The following is a 19,183-nucleotide window of genomic DNA, read 5'->3' on the forward strand; positions in this document are numbered from 1 at the left end:
GGCACGCAAATAACGGCAGGGACGGACGGGCATCTAGTTAAAAGGTGATGTTAGCCTTCTTGTGACATATATAATAAAATATTAAAATTCATTTTAACTGACCCGCCCGCAAATTACCCGATTATCATTAAAAATATTATTTTATGACTCGCGACTGCTCAATTAAGATTAACCCGCGCACCACTGGTGCCTGCTGCAACAATTAGCTTCACCAGACGTGATAGCGGCACGTATGTTGGAAAAAAAATAGACCAGTCTAGAATATTTTTACGCTATGCTCCGGACCCGGTGTAGCACGGTGTGGACGGGTGGTCCTGTGTTTTTTGTGTGATTTGTTTAATATCCTATGTTTTGGTAACCTGACCCTCGCCAGATGAATTTCGTTCCGCCTAGCTCCACTCATCCATCTGGGATCGATCCATTGGAGAGGTGTTTCAGAAGGCTGGGCCTTATCAAAAATCCTTGCATATGATTTGGATAAGCCACTTGTCCGTCATCTATTGACGTGCTACTTCAACCACTCACATCGAAGCCAACCCGTGACGCTGAGAACAGTCTCACAGTCGCTTCCACGCTACGTCACATCTATGAAACTCCCGCCCTGCGTCCTGATTGGCTCCATCATAAAATCTGGTGCCGAAATCACTCTCAATGGAAGCAATCCCAGATGGATGTGAGTGGAGCTAGGTGGAACGAAATTTATCTGGCGAGAGTCAGGTTGGAACCTTTCACTTTTGTCTGGATTTTGCTATTTTGGCACATGGACTTTTTTGCACAATTTGTGAAGTCTGGCCAATATAATTCATATATAAATATTAAAATTATCCTGTTTCCTGCTGCATTTATCTTCTGGACCCTGTTCTGGTTACATGTTTTCAGACAAGGGGTCAGCTGCTTCTAGTATTAAGTTCAATGGGAACACACACATTGATAAAATAATAATAATAATAAAAATACACTACATATCCAAGTTCACCTTAGATGTAACTATTAGCTTGAACTGTCTGCGGTGTATATTTGAAAGGTACCAGGTGGAGACAGTCGTGAAAAGGAGGAAAGTAGGTACTAGATAAGTCTTTGTCAACACATAAGACAGTCTTTGTTATGCAAGGGGATTCAGTCATTAAAGCAAAGTGAACCTGAAAATACTCCCAGAACACATGTGGATTAATCATATTATATAAAGCACAGCATGCATATTCATATTTGGAACATTGGATAAATGGTTGCTGATAATGAGCATCTGCATATTGCATTAAAGATCAGCCATTTCTTTCTACAATAGTCATTTACAACTTTTAAGGTTCTGGCTTTACTCCAGACAAGATGTAACAGCAGACTGGTTACATGGTCTTTCATGCTACTCTTTTTTTGGTCATAAGCACACCGTCCTATCACTTACAAAGAAATTTGCCATTGGAAAACAAACAGCAGTGCAGTTGCCACAAATAAGGAAGTAGCTGCTACACAGCTCTGGTGTCATACTACTCTAAAAGCTGTTCTTACTCAATCAAAGCAAACACAGCAAAGAACTGTGACAGTATGGAGTTACATTTGTTCCACTTTTATGAGCAAGCAATAACACAATTTGAGCGCAGAAAAATATTTTGACCGAGCACACAAATTATATTTTGAGGAGAAATGAAACTCGAGCACAAAAAAACTTGTAGTTCAGCAAACAGGAATCTATGTTGTGCTCCACAAATGTCTTTGCCCGTTTGCTAATATCAATATGTATGTGCAACATCAGCCCCCTTTCTTTCAGTTTCACTGTATGTGCTCACATAAACTGTTCCTCTGTTCCTCATAAACTGTTGTCAGGATGCTATGAGCTACTCACAACAATATATGTTTAAAAACTGAAAACTGCCTAATGTTCTGTGACTTGTAAATGGAAGATCTGTCAACACTTAGCTGACTGTGCAGCAATGCTCCCTGATTGAACAAGCCCAGTCTGTACCGAGTCCCACCCAGCAGCATGATACATACATGATTACCTTGGCTGGAGCTGGCTGAGTGGGTGAGAGTGGGAGATTGAGGTGCAGGAAGAGCAGCAAGATTAGAGGAGGAAGAAGAAGGGTGCGACAGCAGGGGCAGGGCTCCACCACCGGCAGACTGCCTGGGGTCCTCACTGATCTGACAATGACAGTGGTAGCCTTTTCTTTAGGGACACAGCTTCACCCAAACGTAAAGGGGCTTAGCTTAGAATTCTCCACAATAAATACACATTTACAGAACAAACACCATAGAGTTTCTGATGAGTCACCAGTCAGGTTGTAAAGGTGAGATGAGTCTAATTTCTAGAAATGGCCTGTATGGGAAATGCTGTCCAACGCTGCTTTCAGGGTCAAAAAATGTCATGTACACATCTGGGGCCTCATTTATAAAGGTTGCTACGCATAAAAAGTTGCGTAAATGGGGGTAAAATGTGCATATACATCTTTCCCCGCAAATTTTTCCTTTCACTCATGTGTAGAGCTTATGCAAAGTCAGACACATAAATCAGCGACAACTGATGGGGAGATCACAAAATAAGGCTCATTCCCAGATGACATAAATATATCACATTTCATAATTTTACTACCTCTGTGGGATGACCGTGCGAGGAGTAAGGCACACACACACACAATACAACGCAGGTTTGTATAACCAGGTGTACGCCACATGGTTTTCAGAATAGTATCAGAATATGTTCGTGTGTACATAGACTCTAAGACAGGGGTGTCCAAACTACGGCCCGCGGGCCAAATGCGGCCCGCCCTGCACTTTTATCCGTCCCGCCGAGCATTTAATTAGGTTATCATAAGCCGCTCGCTATTTTTTTCCAGCAATAGACGACGTTGTGGTTAACTTTAGGCTACTGCAAACTGCTTTACACTCTTCTTAGAGAACGTTTACAATGTCAATGTCAAAACAGCTTGTTACATCGAGCAGATCTAACTACATTATAATACTCCATTTAATTGGGAACGCATTTGAGCGTGCACGAGAGGGAGAGAGCGCGGCAGGTTCCAGCTGGCTTGTCATTGTTGATAATTTATATCTCCTTTTTATAAGAAACTTTTAAAAGGAAATCGCGATGGCAACAGTAGTTCCCACTACTGGCCATTTATAAACTGTGAGAGGGCACAGCCATAGGCACAGCTCTAGCCATACACTATATTTGAGTGGAGCTGGCAAGAGAGTCTTAAAGTGACAGTGCACCATTTTCAAATGAATTAAACAGCATCAAATTATTTCTTAAGAAATTCAGTTTCTACAACAAAATTACTTTGTCATTTAAATTCAGTCATTATATATATATATTATTTTTTGTGTGTGACCTGCCGGCCAATTTTCAAAACCTAATGTGGCCCTTGAGTCAAAAAAGTTTGGACACCCCTGCTCTAAGATTTGGGTGTATGCAATGTTTTACGATGGAATCTACAGCGAGTTTTATAAATGAGGCCCCTGGACTGGTAGAAGGGGAAAAAAGTTCCAGACCAAAATTGTACTAATACAATATAATTTTTACCACTCTACATTTTTTTAATGAGCAGTAATGTAATGAGCAGTATTAATAATACTAAGCAACTAAAAGGTAATGAGCATCAACATTCTACCGTGAATGTTGATAACATGTTACATTTTAACATTACAACACCCAGTGGATGGAGTTTCATTGCCTATTAAGTTAGTCTGCCAAAGGATAATTTTTGCCCTCAATGGACCTTATGCACGGAAGGCTCTTTAGCCAGCTCATTTATTTCTGGTGGAGCCGGGTGTGTTGTAGCCGCTGCTATTGTTAATGTAATTAGTGTCTGCACGGACCCGGTTGGGTGTTGCACCTAGCTTCAGCACGTTACGATGTAGGATTTATGCAATGTTGTAGAAAGAGTTACCCTATTGGGCAAACAAGGCATTCAGTGTCGGAGTGAACATCTAAGGAGCAGAATATAACAGAAGATGCCATTGCAACATAGCCAACACTCCACCGGAAATAAATGAGCTGGCTAAAGAGCCTTCTGTGCATAAGATCCATTGTGGAGCTGTAATCTTGACTTTTTAACCGCAATGGCCATAGTGAATTTGCCCTAACAATTCTTCTCCATATTCTAGATTAATTGAGGTCACAAAAAAAAAATCTGCTTTCCATTTCGAATTGCTGCACAATTCACTCTACTACCAGAGGAAGGAACATGAGTTAAGTTTATGGCTGTATGCGCAACTCTATCACTTGACCACACGATGGCTGAAAACAGATTGTAGTTTAATCTGTACAACTACAATTTAAATACATTTATGTTGTTCTCCAGCTGGTCATATATTATTATTTGGAAATTGGATGTCAATCTTAGCAGGACACAAATTCTATTCTTTATACATCCATAGCTGACCCCAGTACAATTGAAGAGGTGGGACATAGAGTTTTCAGACAAAGCTTTCATTAGAGAGTGAAGCAGATATTACAGTATGTTTGACTAAAGCTATACATTGCGCACTAAGCAGAAAAGAGCAACAACAAAAATGCAGCAATCACAACAAAACAGTGCTACAACAACCTATAAGCAGCTCCCGTGTGCCCAGCCCCGTACCTTTTTATCATTATTGGCCATTCTGTCTTTTGCTTCTTTGGCTTTTTGAATGGCTTTCAGGACCTCTACCGTGTCCAGTTCCTTTTCTGTGGTTGCAGTATGATCCAGACAAACCTTGTAAAAACCACAAAGAAAATATATCTTCAGACCACAAACCTTCATAAGGTGCATTTCCATTAACTCTTGAAAATGCGCAAATCTAAAATGTGAAATGAAAAACAAGTAATGGAAACATGCTAATATCGCAAAAACTCACAAATATTGCAATAAGTGGTTTTCTAGATCATTGGTTCCCAAAGACTGGGTCGTGACCCACAGGTGGGTCGAAGGAGATTTTATTTGGGTCGCCACTCGCCAGCATAGTCACAATTTATGTTGTGTAGGCTAATAGATTATAGCCTACCATTCAGCCAGGGAAGCTATAGCACCTTTCTTTTAGGATCTAGTTCGTTTACTACCACAGTCTGTGCATTTTTGCATTTAGTATAGTTGCACAAACAATACCAGATACCAGCTCTTCAGCTTGGCCGATTAAAAACTAAAATGTGTCATTTGAGATCTCAAAGACCGCGCTGTCAACAACGACAATATAACGACTTGAGTTATTTGCATAGGCTATGTTTACATCGGAATCGACGTCCACGGTGTTATGGATCCAAATGTCTGCAATGCAACGTAGACTAACATCTCTCTTTAGAAATTAAGGAACAGCTTATTATGCTGAGAGTGACTCGTAGCATGCGAGAATATCCCCAAACTCTCGGATGCGCATTAAAACCGATCTTTTCTGATCTTTACTGATCCATTGTAGAATGGTTTGAAGGGGCCCAACATAGAAAAGTTTGAGAAGCCATGGCCTAAAACATCAACAATTTGGGCAGTATTTGGTGGTTGCATGTTAGATCTGAAGTGAATTGGGTCGCGATGGTCTGTCGTTTTTAAAAAGTGGGTCCCCAGGAAAAGTTTGGGAAACACTGTTCTAGATGAATAATAGCACTACATTGATTAAATGATAAATAGCACTATATTTCAAAAGTGTAATAGAAATACTTTTTTCGCATTTAGGTGAGTCACATGACACTAAACACATTCAAAAAGGTGGCATGTTTCATGTGGTCTAATGAGATAGGATTATTTTTAGAGTTGGTTTGAGATGAGTCCATACAAACTCCGGTCCGGACCAAAGGGTCTAGTGTGAATACGCCCTAAGTGGCTGCTTCTGAGTAACCAGGAGTAAATAACACATGAGGAGTCCTTGTAGGCTATACCTCTGAGGCTCGGTCCCAGAACTGGGCTAGGACTTTTGTTCTGTAGTCAGGGATGATGCACATTGGGTTGTTGACCAAAGACAGCTTCTCCAAACAAGGGAGTGTGCCTATGGGCTTAATCTCATCAATCTGTGGGGAAAATACAATCACTTACTGCAAGATTTAACCTTTCAATTATACAGGAATACAAACACCACACATTCACTTCTTATGGACTCAATAATAGTCATGCTGTGAACATTTTATTAGCACCACACATTATGCCTCGGTCAGAATAAAAGTAAATAAATCATCAGAGTACCTGTGCTAATTTGTTGCTGCTCAAGTCCAAGTTGACCAAGGAGTACAGTTTGTTGAGACCTGAAAGTGTTTCAAGCCGATTTCCAGCCAGATTGAGGGTTTTAATGTTGCCAAGCTTGGTGTGAACCGCTTCAAGAACTGCCAAATTGTTGTAGGACAGGTCCAGATGAATCAGGTTATATAAATGCTGTGAATGAAAATGAAATACAAAAGAATACACATCAAAACTCAAAATAATTAAAATATACAAAAATGCCTCTAGGCAAACAATAATTATGTTACTCTTAACTACAAAATGTTACTGTAAAAATACTATTCTGCAATATGCAAAGTTTGAATTGCTTCAATCTTTCAGGATGCTTCATCAACAAGAACTGTTAACAAGAACCCAGAGGCATACTGGAAAACATCTCAGACTGCCTAGGGTCTGCCACATTTCTCAGTTTCTTCTGAAGCTATTTTTTGCGAACCAAAACATACCTGAAGATTTTCCACATGAGATAGTTCATTGTGACTAAGGTCTAAGAATTCTACTTGAGGGATTAATTTCTGAAAGAAACACAGAGAATTGATCAGGGGATTAGATAGATAAGGAATAGATAGATGATCAACACTGAGAAGAGGGGAGGGGAGATTTGAAGTGAATGCCATGGTTACATTACACAGTGTTAGGTACTGTGGACTGATTTTGTTTAAATTACCATACACCTGATAGATTATTATATGTGACAATTCTAAAATTTAAGATTACCAGATGAGTAAACATTAACAAATTTGCTGTCAGTGGTTACTTGCTTTCTGCAACCAGCTAGAGCTAGCACTGGTGCCATAATGTTTGTAAACATAGAAAATATTATATTATGCATATGCAGTTATTGTACAGCCACAGACAATCAGAGCTACACTCACTAGAGCACCAAAAATAAAGCCTTGAATATGAAAAACACTACCTGTCATTCTTTTGTTTAAAATCTCTACAAAAGTTATACTGGACATTGCACTGGTTATTAGATTTTAAAAAGATTATCTGGTAAAAGAGAGTGTAGAAAATTACTCACAACAGATTCATCAATGCATGCGATTAGGTTATGGCTCATGTCTAGTGTAGTCAATGTTTTCCAAGTAGGAATGATGGCCGTCACAGGACAGTTGATGTCCACTCCCTCTGGCACCCACTGGGCAAACTCAGTTGCTTCTGGAACTATTATATCCTGAGAGATGACGCAACAGAACAGAAAAATGGCTTCTTGTGATTAAATGTTGTGATAACATTAGAATAGCTTTTTACACGCAAATGGTCTACTTATTGCATATCAGATGGTAATTGCATATTCCTTATTCGGAATTGTGTTAGGCTGTGTTCACATTTGGCATCTTTTTTTCAGCTGCCAACATCAGTTTTACATTATGATCCTATGAAGTAGACTGTGTTTTCAAAAAAGTCCTGGGTGCTGTGGTTAGCATATTTTTTCTGCAGCTCAGGGAGTCTTTAAAGTTGAAAAATTTCAACTTTTCAGAAAAAAAGCACCCTACATTTCTTGACAGCTGACCAATTACAAGCTGAGTAATAATAGACACATATCCCATAACAACCAGCACAAATGAATACGGTGGGGGTGGAGAGTCACAATATTCATTAGTGGAGTAAAACTGGATGTGTCCAAAATTGTCTGGTCAGTGTGTTTTTACTGCAATTGCTAGAAAAACTAGCATGTTAGCACATGTTGTGCGCACAATTGCTTTTTGCAGCCAGCGATTTTTTTCATTGAAAAAGTGCCCTGGCCGGCTTTTCTTATCAAACGTGTGTAGCTGATATTTACCTTCATTGATGTTGTAGAGTGGTGGACACTCAGAGTAGCCAAAGTGGGTTTCAAAGAAGGCAACCCATTTATCTGAGCTGAGTCACAGTAACTGATCTGCAGACATTAAAATAAAGTACACATCTAAATACAGTGCACAAACACCTATTAACTTCTGATTAATCAAGTGAGGTTGACAGAGTATTGCACCCACCTCAATCTGAAGCAGCGATTTAAATACAGAGAGGTCAAAAGGAAGGCGGTCCTCCTGAATATTGCTTGTACCCACTACTCCCTTTGTTCCAGGAATCTGTACAACAAATCAACAGCACATATCAGTTCCCATTCCTTATAAATATGGCTATTCCATTATTCCACAGAGAGAGAGAGACGATTACAAAATATATTGAATTATTCCAAAAACATTTTGTAATTTTTCTGTATAGCAGGGTAGCAAGACTGACAAACAAACAATTGTTATTAATTATTATTAGGTTTTGAAAAACTTGAACAATATAACCAAGTCTCTTGGTCAAAAATCTATTCATTCTACGGACATTCGTAGTCTTCACAGAACTGCATTCTACAATAATTGTGTAGCTTCTGGGATGAGATGCCTTAAGATTTTTAAGGATCACCTTAAGATATTTAAGCCTACAGGTGAAGTCTAATATATGACCGAGGTCTGCTTTGGCGTCTCCATTGGCACAGGTTGGCTTGGCAAGCCTCAGCTGTTGAGTGATGGCATAAAGTTGCAAGGGCCGCAGCAAAAACACCTCACCAGCTACCAACAGTTGCTCGCCTGCACACAGAGAGAACACACAAGGACAGCACACACTTAACTGCTCAGCAATATGTGACTCTCCACGGCAAAACCAGCTGAAAGTGGCACAATGACGTTTTAAGATATGGGTATATAGAACATGTCTGCAAAAATGGTCAAATTTTACTTTTGACATAATTTCACAGCATAATGTCTACACTTTCATATAATTTAAATGCTTTTGTTGAAATGGTGTATTCCTACCAGTGTCATGCTAGGAGTCACTTTTTTATTTATTTTTTAACACTATTAAATAGGTTATCGGTGTTCATTGACTTCCATGCAGGTAAGATTGTTTAAAGATTCGTTCTAGTGTCGCTTACAAATACAAATACGAATTTTGAGGGGTATTGGGATTGTGTAGAGCTAAACTAACTACTTTGCCAACACAGTGAGCAGAAGAGGGGACCCCCATAAATCAGATGTACAGCAGCACAGAACCAGATACTGTAAGATGTAGGCTAGCCAGACATGGGTAACGTTGGAAGCCTAGGTAAGAAATAGGCAAACCCAACTAACTTTTTGCATGTGTTCAGTACACCTAGCATCTACATCCAGCATCACATTGCTTGTCAGTTTACCCAAACCAGCTCAATGATGAAAAACATTACCCTCACCATATTCTGTCCTCTAAAATATATGTATCAAATTAAGTTTACCATTATCTCAGTCATAAATGCATGCTAGACCTGATGACTTACTGCTAATTAAAAATAATGGATCAGATTAGTTTGGCTAGAGTGCTATTCACTACAACACAAGGGCAGCCACAATTTATTTGCACTTGATAAACTGGCCATGGAGGCGACATTTAAAATGTTGGTGGAGTTTTCTAAAAGCATATGTCATGACATGACACATGACATTAGACATGATTTTCTGACTGTGAATACAAGTCCATTGACACGTAATCCTAGGTATAGCGCCACCCAAATAAAGGTATAGCTAGCCACATCGGCACTAAACTTTATAGGCATATTTCTCCATTTCGTAACATGTACAATCAAAACACATTGAATCCTTATCTCCGTAGTTTGTTGGTCAATATGCCTGATATGGGTGTCATTTGAAAGCTTGTTTTATGGTTCTTCATGAAAACACAATCATTTAATTTAGAAAAATGTGACTGGTTTTGCCGTGGAGTGTCACACATCTGATAATCCAATAGATTGATAAAAAAGATGTAAAGGCAGCAACCTTTGGGGGTACCTTTGTGAAAAAGTTCCTCTGCCAGGGCTGCAGCAATTCCATTTATTTCCTGTGGAAACATAGGGGCATTTATTTCCTGTGGAAATTCAAGCAGGATGGTTTTCCAAAATGACCCAACTCCTGTTCATGACAACCGCCTAAACTCAACACCCTTGTGCTGTCTATGTACCTTTATACCAGGGATGTATATTAAATATTTTGTAGGTGGTGGTTTATAGTAATCAAAATATCATGGCTATCCATATTATTGCGATACGATTAAAATGTGCTGAATTATTTTCTAAACCTATCACCAATGTTGGACAGAACTCATAATTGGCCTGTCCTCCACGCACAGTAGCAACAAAACTAAAGGTCAGCAGAACAGCATTTATATATAACTATTATATAGTTATAGTTACTTATCCCAAAAAGTAACTGAGTTAGTAACGGAGTTAAGGGGCTATCACATTGTAGACGGTATGCGCTGCACTCGCCGCTAGGTTGCTCTTGGTTCAGGTAACGTCCCAAAGATTTTTGTTGTGCTTGCCGCTGGGCTCAGCGCAAAATACCAATGACTTACTGCGCGCCGCGGTCAAAGTTCAACCTGATTGAACTTTGACCGCGGCACGCGCAAGAGCGGCAAAATGCCGCTTGCGCTGCGCTTTGCTCACCAGTTACTATTGTGTAACATTTACGTAACATTCTATATTTTTAATGTTGAAATAGGTTATGTTTTAACAACATACCTGGCTATCAGTCTGTTTAGTTCAGTCTGTGTGAAGTTTTTGTTGAGCAGAAAAATCAAGCTTTGGCTGCTTAGATGGCATGGCTCTGTCTCTTTATTTGATAGCGGAGCTCATGTTAGCCGCAGCTGGGTTTGGGCTGCTATCAACACCAGCATTCTTGGCCACTAGTAGTTTTGTAGAAGCGTGTGACAATGAGATTAGAATTGCTTACAACCGACGTGGAGAAACACTTTGTTCCTGGGCATATGCCTAATGTACATTTCACATATAGCCTACATTCTTGCCCTTTATCTCAATGAAGTAATGTACGCCTACTTCCAGTTTTAAAGCTTTGAATTCTCTGGGTTCGCCAATTGCTGTGTGTGTCTCTTGTTCGCAGAATTGCAGACACATCATTTCAGACACATTTCTTACTTCCAGTAACTATATGCATGTGACAATAAACTTCCTTGTATCAGCGTAAGAAGCCTATAAACGCTCAACAGTGTGGCACTTCAAAAGAGATCTATTTGTGTGAGAATATCAGCCTGTCCACAGGCAACGCAGATCCACAGGTCTCCCTAACTTTATATTCATGCAGTCATCCTGAAATAAGCATAGCAGTGGCACTCTGGCACATGAAAGTATTGCGGCAGTTTCTTAATGGTAGTGGCAAAAAGTGAAGCACTGTGCCAGTATCTATGTAGGTAACTTCAAATTAGCGCGATTTACCCTTATAGGCTACTGGTAATGTTACATGATCCCTTCGAGACACTTTCTTATTTTTAATTGTCAATGTCGGATCTGACTGTATATTTCTGGTATGCTAGCTCTATCTATTTACCCGCCACAGTGGCTGGTAAGTTGACCAAATTCACCCGCCATTGCCAGTACACAAATTCACCCGCATTTGGTAGGTGTTAATTTCCATCCCTGCTTTACCATGCAATCAGTGTTTGGTTTCATATGTAACTGTATGTAAAAAACTATACAGTTTGACACAGTGTGTACAAACCCAAACTGTGCAAGATTTTTGTCTTGGGTACAAACTAAGTAGCTAACTCCAAAAAAAATGAACTAGTACCACATTAATGGTTACCATCAAAAAATAAAAACAACCACTTACATAAGCATGAAACTGCAGAAAACAAGACAGAACTTTGGGTGCAACCACAGGGAAACGGACAAGCAAGGTCTGTAGATACACTTCAAGCTCTTTCTGCCTTTTTTCAACCAGGCTTTTCGAGTTTTTCCCTATGATCTTCTTTGGTGGTAACAGGTGTTTGTCAATTTTTTTCTCAGAAGTGAGCTTTGAAAAAAAGAAAATATATATTTTTAGAAATGCCCAGTTCATTCTTATAACAAACACAATATTCACATTCATCTGATATAGCTAAAAAACATGTGGGAATAAAAACAAACTCACCTTTTCATGCAAATCATGAAAATCACTGTAGCGGTGTTTTATAATCCACTTATGGTCTCCTACATTGACTTCAATTATGTATACCTAGGGATGATGTTATTAAACGTTAGGTGCAATGATTTCAGAGACAGAAACATACAGAAACCAGTAGTGCCCTTTATATTGGTGCAACAATAACAGCATAATTCATTCTCATTCGAAAAGACAGATTTACGGGGTTCAAAGGAGTCAGCATTTTGGCACAAGGGTGATCACACATTCTGTTCTGGTGACCCTCGGGGTTGTTGTTTCACTTTGATATCTTGTGATTTCAGCAGTGTTGGGGAGTGTTGAACTACTGGAAAACGTGAATTAGTATGCATATTTTGACAACAGTTTGCAGTAACTGGTAGTTTAACTATATTTGTATGGGTATAGTGATTCAAGTAGTAAGTTAAATTACTTGTTTTGTTGTTTTTGTATAGTTTGTGACTCTAGTTAAAGGTGCTCTAAGCGATAAAGCCACTTCTGTTGACATTCAAACAGAACAGAGAGCTTGCTTACTACTCCCTCCCCCTCCCTCCCTCCCGTGCAACACGCATCTCGTTGGTGATTGGCTGGAACCGTTTGTTATGTTTTTATGGTCCAGGCTGGACCAAGTTGTTTTTGTTGCAGTTTTTGGAGCCTGGGCTGTCCACAGAGACTGTGCTTTTTTTTTTACAGTGTATTCAGGGCACAGGCAGCTAGATGATGGTGAGGTGATGTTTGAAGTATGTGACAAAAAATGTTTTAGCATAGAAACCGTGTAACATCGCTTAGAGCACTTTTAACTACTGGAACTACAAACAGTTTGGCACCATAGGTTTCGCTACTGTACTCCATTTGAGCCCTTCCATCTTTTTGCTGTAAACCACTGAGAATGCAGACACGTTGGCAATGCATTGGTCAACCACCACGACACACACTTAAAACCTGTGTAGTGCAAAAAGCGTGGCCATTGATCAATGCTCAGACAGTAAAACCAAATCTTAGCCCGAGTAAATATCACAGTGGCCATACTTCAAACATGTGACTTCCACCAACCATACTTATGTTTTTACTCACGACCTATGTAAGCCAAGAGTATACACTTTCTACTCACTCTACTGCAACACCATCAAACAAGTCTAAACATGCATACAGTAGGCCTAAATCTTAATTTTGCTTAGAAGCTAGGTATGATCAGTGTGCAATAATCGCCATTCTACATCACACGCAATACATTGTGTGAACTTTATTTGCAAAATAACTGCTCTCAGTAGGTTTACGTAACTACCCTAACCCTAACTATATGCAACTACTCAGTAGGGGAAACCGTCAGACTATTGATCATCATCTTGTTGATTCTACATCAAAGTATATCCGTGGTCGAAAGTGGCAAAGTGCAATTTATCCAGTGTCAAACTTACCATTCATAGGCTAAATCTCGCTAGGAGTTATCCACTGTCGCCAGTTCACCGTTATCAAAACATGAAACATGCACGTAATCTATCTAACGATAGATTTACACACTAAATTGAGAATTAAGCTAGAGGCAATGTCGAAGGTATATGGCTGGGTTTAGCCTACCTTTACTTTACGGCTATCATGAAGTCATATAAATTACGCTAAATCTTGTGACTAACACTAGACCGTTTTTTCCCCTGATCTCCTAACTTACACCCTGGAGCGCTTTGGGTTGCAAGCATATTAAATGCGCTATATAAATAAAGTTACCTTACCTACCTTACCTTACACCCAAACATAACAAGCTAGCTATTATGTAACGTTATCAACAAAAGTGGGACCTTTGATTGGCGAACAGGACGGCTAACGTTATGTTAGCTAACGTTAAGTTAAATACCTAGCTTCTAACTGCTAGCAATAGCAAGCTAGCTCCCTGAAATGTGTGTCGATCTTCGATTTATGGCACTACGAAGCACCTTTATGCATTTTCATAAAGTATGTATCATTGCCTATTAGAATGTCCGAACAAGACAATGTCGTTTCTGTTTGTTCAACTAAGGTTAGCTAGCTGGGATAGTAGCCATATTTAGTTGAAGCAATAAACCTACGGTATAGTTGTCGACGAGTTCTGATCCCACGATGCAGACTTTCTTCTCCAGGGTTTCCTCTTGGTATTCAGCACAGTCCATTACGAAATATTAAGTTAGTGAACAATACCATACAATCTCAGAAAAGCACACGGTTTGGTCCGTGCAAATTACGCCTAACGTTTATGACAGGTCTCAGGCGACACAGAGCTGGTTTTCGCCCTTGACGAAAAGCGCCGTATCAAATTCAAATCTAACCAACTCTATATAAAAAAAACAACAACAAAACACGGTCTACTTTGAGACGCCCCATCGATCCTTTGTCTCGAGGCTCTCTTTACATATTTACATCTCTCTGATTTAATCAACCCTCCCATTCAGTCTCATGCCCAGCTGACTCTGGAACAGCGGATATGCGCCAGATCCATTTCAGACTCAGCAGTTGTCGGACCACATCCTGCGACGCGCGGAATTGGTCAGTCACAGCCTGTGTTCATTTTTCCAACATTTTCATGAAGATTGTGTAAAGAATCAGAAGAATATTTTCAGTGCGGAAATAATAGTCTACTGCTCCGTGGTCAAGCGTTGTGGAATGGCTATCACCACCGTAAAAGCATGCTTTGTGAACATAGATTGCTAATATCAGACTTTCTAATTCAGAGATGACAAATGAATTAATTGATTTTGATTATCCATGTAGCCTAACCATACTAGGCCTACAAACTACAGACTACAGACTTGCATACATCTAGGCTACAAGTCTGTGTGGACTTCAAGCTGCGCTGAAGACACCGAACCGAACCGCCAGGGTGCGTAGAGCAATAAGTAACCAGTAACACCATTAAAAGTTAGACTGTCCCATTTGCTACAAGAAGGCTAAAGTAAGCAACACATTTCTCCAGGATGAATTTACAGCTTTAACTTTTTCTATTAGAAGTCAGGTTATTTGCACGACACTTATTTCTTTACATTGCACGAATGAATTGAGTAGGAACTGAAATGACAAAACAATTGTGCCCCCCCACGGAAACTGGGCTGTTAGAACAGTCCAGCAGTTTACTATGCAGTGCAATGACAAACGGACTGTCATTCTTAGCGGAGTATTGGTAAGCAAGCACAATTTTGGGAAGCTAAGTTTTGGTTGTTAGTACCACAGTACAGTAAGATACAGTGACGTGTTTGTCTTCATTGACATTTAGGCTAGATACAAATTGACATTAGGCCTATTTCAAATTCAACGTGAAGGGGCTTGGTGGTTATCCCCGAGCGCGTCAAGCTGCCTGTGTCACAGGCATTACGCCAGGCTATGTACCACCAAAAGCCAGTTGTGAAGAAAAAAACAGAAAAAATCAAAAGGTAGACTCTTGGGTGTATCGTGTGGTGAATCACGATAAACAAAGCCTAATCAGTTCAGAAATTTAAATATTCGCCTAGCTGCTATTTGCAGCTGAAGATTATGTGAGTGGGGAACTCGCCCGCTGCGTTCCGGAGTAAGAATGTGTGGCAAGGGCATGGTAGGCCTACTATGCCAGGGGCTTTACAACAGACAGTACTGTAAAGACAAGTTCACGGATGATTCGAGGAGAGACAGCAGCAAACACTGGTACAAGTGCGGAAAGCAGCAAGGATGTCAGGGGAAAAGGAGAAGGGCACATGGATATCCCGAGCCCCGCAGACTGAATCGACAAAGACCACGTCCATCAGATACGGTCTTGCGCCCTGTAAACATAAAAGGAAACAGGGCACCAGGTATGAGAGCACCAAGAAATACAAACCAGTTTCTCATGCACGAGAAGTATCAGATGATGCATATGCGATCAGATTCTGTGGGAACGGACAGTGGATCGGACTGTGAAATGGATTTTGCGGATATGGACTCTTATCTTGGTGTTTTGGAGAACGCTAGAGGCGCACTGTTGGACAGTCTTGAGCTCTCTTCAAAGCCATCAGCTTTATTTTGTCCTCAACAATTGGTCAAATGTCAAGCATATTCCTTCTTCGGCTTCGCTGAGCTTGATCAAGAGGAAAGTATGCAGTATTATCCATCTGAAGATGACGTTAATCAAAGTGAAGATTTCATGCAAAAAGACTTCAATGAATTTTGTAGTACTATTGCTCCACTTGTGTAAAGGACCTGTTTGTGTTCACATCAGATTTTTAAATAATTTATGTTAAAGTTTCATTTGACGGGAGCAAAAATGAACCTTCCACATTCAGTTTTATTTTCTGTAGGCCTGCATGAATTTGTCAAGCCTATGTTGTTTTGACGGGCGTTGGGGTAGGAGTGTGACTAACCAGCCAATCACATTTCAGCTTGTCCGATGGCAACACACTTCTTGTTTAAAGTTGCCCTATGCAAATGGTATTGGGAAATAAATTAAATTGGTTGTTGTTTTTGCTATTTCTGCGTAGCCTATGTGACGTAGACAGGTTAGGCTACTACTCAGTGTCAACAATAAGGCAAGGCTTAGGACACGCAGGAAACGTGTGTGGGTTAGAAATGGATAGCCTGGGCAGCCTATCTTGGAGTTGGTGCACTTGAAATGTTGTAGCCTACGGTGTCTTAATGGGGATGTATGTTACTAATAAACTAGATATATATCTATGGGATAAACAATTAGCATGTCATCACAAGCAAATGTTTTACCTTATTTACTGCAGATGTGACTCATTCGATACATACTCAATCATAATACTACTTCTGTGCAATAAAGAAGTGTGCGACATCTCCAAGTACATCTCGATCATGACGTGTCCATAAGAAAATGAGAAAATGTAGGCCTAACATATTCAACGATTAGCCTATTGAAGACCACGGGACCAGTTGCTTCACAGTTCCTTAACTTGAGAGTGATAAGCGCTCATGTTAACTTGGGGAAGTGGAGCCTCGCTTCGGTATGCCTATTCTAAATGGCTGCTTTTAAGTGTTCTGTTGAAGAGAAGTTTAAATTAAAATAAAAAAGATAGGGCCTACTGAAAACAAGCTGGGTTTGAACCTATGCCGCACTTAAAGCTTCAAGCAGGCTGATACGTTACCAAGAGCACCACCTCACATTTATTAAGTAGGCCTATGCAGCAGATTATGTGGCTGTTATAGCCTATGCAGAGGTTCTTAAAGTGTGGGGTGGGCCCAGTGGGGAATAGAGACATGACAGGTGGGCACGAGGAACAGGAAGGAATTTGTATTTTGTGCCTATCTTTAATAATGCCTTTCTTTTTTGACAAGGAAGATCATGAATTCAAAACAAAATAGCCACACACAAACATAAGTGTCATTAACAGACAGGCCCTATATTAAAACTAGATGTACCGCAGAGCGGTACAAAATATGACCGCCGCCCAGTCCAGCACATTTTTTCCACAAAAATTAATCACGCTGAAAGGCCATATGATTCTAACTGTCTCACTAAATTGCATTAGCCACACTCAATTCTCACTGGTATCTGCTAGACAACAAGTACCAAAACATAATTAGTTCATAGATTCCACATGTAAAATTAATTTTATACAACCCCACCCCCATCTTGCCTGTTCATAATTCTGAGAAATTCTTGAATTGTGTGCGTGTACACGTTTATGTTTATGTGTGTGGGTGTGTGTGTGTGTGCGTGCTTGTGTGTTTGCCTGCGTATGTGTGCCTGTGCATGCATGCATGCATAGCCTATGTCTACTGTGTGAGTATGTGTCATACGTATGATTACTGTGAATGTATGTGTGTGCGTGTGTATCTGTTTATGCACATGTGTGCACATGAAATGGGTTAACATGACCCCTGGAGGCAAACACACGGAAAAAATTGGTCATCCTAGGCCCTACGGTTCTCAAGATATTCACAGAAAACTGTGTCTGCCCTACCCTCCTTTCGGGGGGTCCAGTACAGCGGGGGGGCTACAGATCAAAACGAAAAATGATGGTTCCATGCTATCCATGTGGAGTTACATGCCCACCAAGTTTCGTGTACCCCGGTCTTTCAGTGTCCCGGGAATCATTGACGGAAATTTGGACATGCGAAAAAGAAAAAAAAAATCTGACTAAACCTATATGACCGCCGCTTCGCTGCGCGGCGGTCATAATAACATCTTGATGCAGCGCACCGAGATGGGAAATGTAACGTGGAACCAAAATGCGAAATCAAGTGGGGCTTCAGAATTCCCCACCTCCAAAATGGGGAATGGCAGAAAAAGTATGAGAACCACTGCACTACTTTTTTTCGGCACTTGATCTTTAAGACATTCCAGAACCTTTGTGTTTTGACGACTGACCTCCAGGCAGCCTACCTTTTCAAGCCGTGGTAAACAACACGGGATAATGTTTTAAAAATGATAGCATGGTCCGTTCACTCGTCCAACTCAAGACCTATAAAGTAGGTTACATTATTTCAGACATAAATAATTGGTGATTTGTCAAAAAGGTTAATCAAATTAATTTATAACTATAGTTTATTTCTAGCGTAGCCTATTAGTAGGCTCCAAAACAATTGGCCTAGTCAGTACTGTTAGTAGGCGTAGCCTACATATGGTCTTCCAATTGATTGAGTCATGAAAAACGAATGCACACATAGGGCTTACTTTAAAGTTTCATGGAAGATAATTTCTGTAATTTGGTGTACACTGATCAATTATTGCCTCTCACACACCAACGCAGAAGAAACCTGAACATGTGTCTATTTTCTTCTGTGATTATTATTTTACTAGGCCTACTCAACTGAAATTGAAATATTTACACACAACTTATAGATACACTTATATTTCAAGTCACTGTATTTAGAAACATAATGTTCACAGAATATAGAGGGCTCTTTTATTTTTGATGTCTTGAAATCACATCAATTTCAATTTACTATCACTTATAGAGCACCAAAACATTGCACATGTTTCATGGTGCTTTACAGAGTGTTAAACAATCAGAGAAGGCCCATGAGTAACACGGAAAAACTCCCTAGAATAGGAGATACATATAGGAAAAAACCTTGAGCAGATCCACAACTCAAGGGCCTGACCCATCTGCCTAGGGTCTAGGGGCTGTT

General features: G+C 40.0%; 2 protein-coding genes across 6 annotated transcripts in view; one reads left to right on the plus strand and one right to left on the minus strand.

The window, feature by feature from the left end:
• Positions 1 to 14,773, minus strand: part of nisch (nischarin) — a 51,256-nt gene extending 36,483 nt beyond the window's left edge. For 2 of the 5 annotated variants that reach the window (XM_076269088.1, XM_076269087.1), the window contains exons 1-13: positions 14,179 to 14,773; positions 12,107 to 12,190; positions 11,807 to 11,989; positions 9,974 to 10,022; positions 8,580 to 8,743; positions 8,156 to 8,251; positions 7,963 to 8,058; positions 7,201 to 7,353; positions 6,623 to 6,691; positions 6,144 to 6,329; positions 5,843 to 5,971; positions 4,575 to 4,688; positions 1,998 to 2,136 (exon numbers count right to left, since the gene is read on the minus strand). In XM_076269088.1, the coding sequence (XP_076125203.1) occupies positions 1,998 to 2,136; positions 4,575 to 4,688; positions 5,843 to 5,971; positions 6,144 to 6,329; positions 6,623 to 6,691; positions 7,201 to 7,353; positions 7,963 to 8,058; positions 8,156 to 8,251; positions 8,580 to 8,743; positions 9,974 to 10,022; positions 11,807 to 11,989; positions 12,107 to 12,190; positions 14,179 to 14,259 (1,543 nt within the window). In that variant the 5' untranslated portion in view covers positions 14,260 to 14,773. Of the gene's footprint in view, positions 1 to 1,989; positions 2,137 to 4,574; positions 4,689 to 5,842; positions 5,972 to 6,143; positions 6,330 to 6,622; positions 6,692 to 7,200; positions 7,354 to 7,962; positions 8,059 to 8,155; positions 8,252 to 8,579; positions 8,744 to 9,973; positions 10,023 to 11,806; positions 11,990 to 12,106; positions 12,191 to 14,178 lie in introns of those variants that run through there. The other 3 variants (XM_076269089.1, XM_076269090.1, XR_012983130.1) reach the window with 3 other exon arrangements.
• A 412-nt stretch (positions 14,774 to 15,185) lies between these two features.
• Positions 15,186 to 16,777, plus strand: LOC143104796 (uncharacterized). The gene has a single exon (XM_076269100.1). The coding sequence runs from the start codon at positions 15,654 to 15,656 to the stop codon at positions 16,284 to 16,286; it is 633 nt and encodes a 210-aa protein (XP_076125215.1). The 5' UTR covers positions 15,186 to 15,653; the 3' UTR covers positions 16,287 to 16,777.
• Positions 16,778 to 19,183: the final 2,406 nt, after the last annotated feature.

The sequence above is a fragment of the Alosa pseudoharengus genome, unplaced genomic scaffold, assembly GCF_046254945.1.
Source record: "Alosa pseudoharengus isolate Yale_2024_CS ecotype anadromous, Long Island Sound unplaced genomic scaffold, YU_APseudo_1.1 YU_APseudo_1.1_scf_5, whole genome shotgun sequence".
Lineage (NCBI taxonomy): Eukaryota > Metazoa > Chordata > Actinopteri > Clupeiformes > Clupeidae > Alosa > Alosa pseudoharengus.

Bases quoted from the DNA above. Each gene is read 5' to 3' on its own strand.
- LOC143104796 (XM_076269100.1), top strand. From the start codon at position 15,654: ATGTGTGGCAAGGGCATGGTAGGCCTACTATGCCAGGGGCTTTACAAC.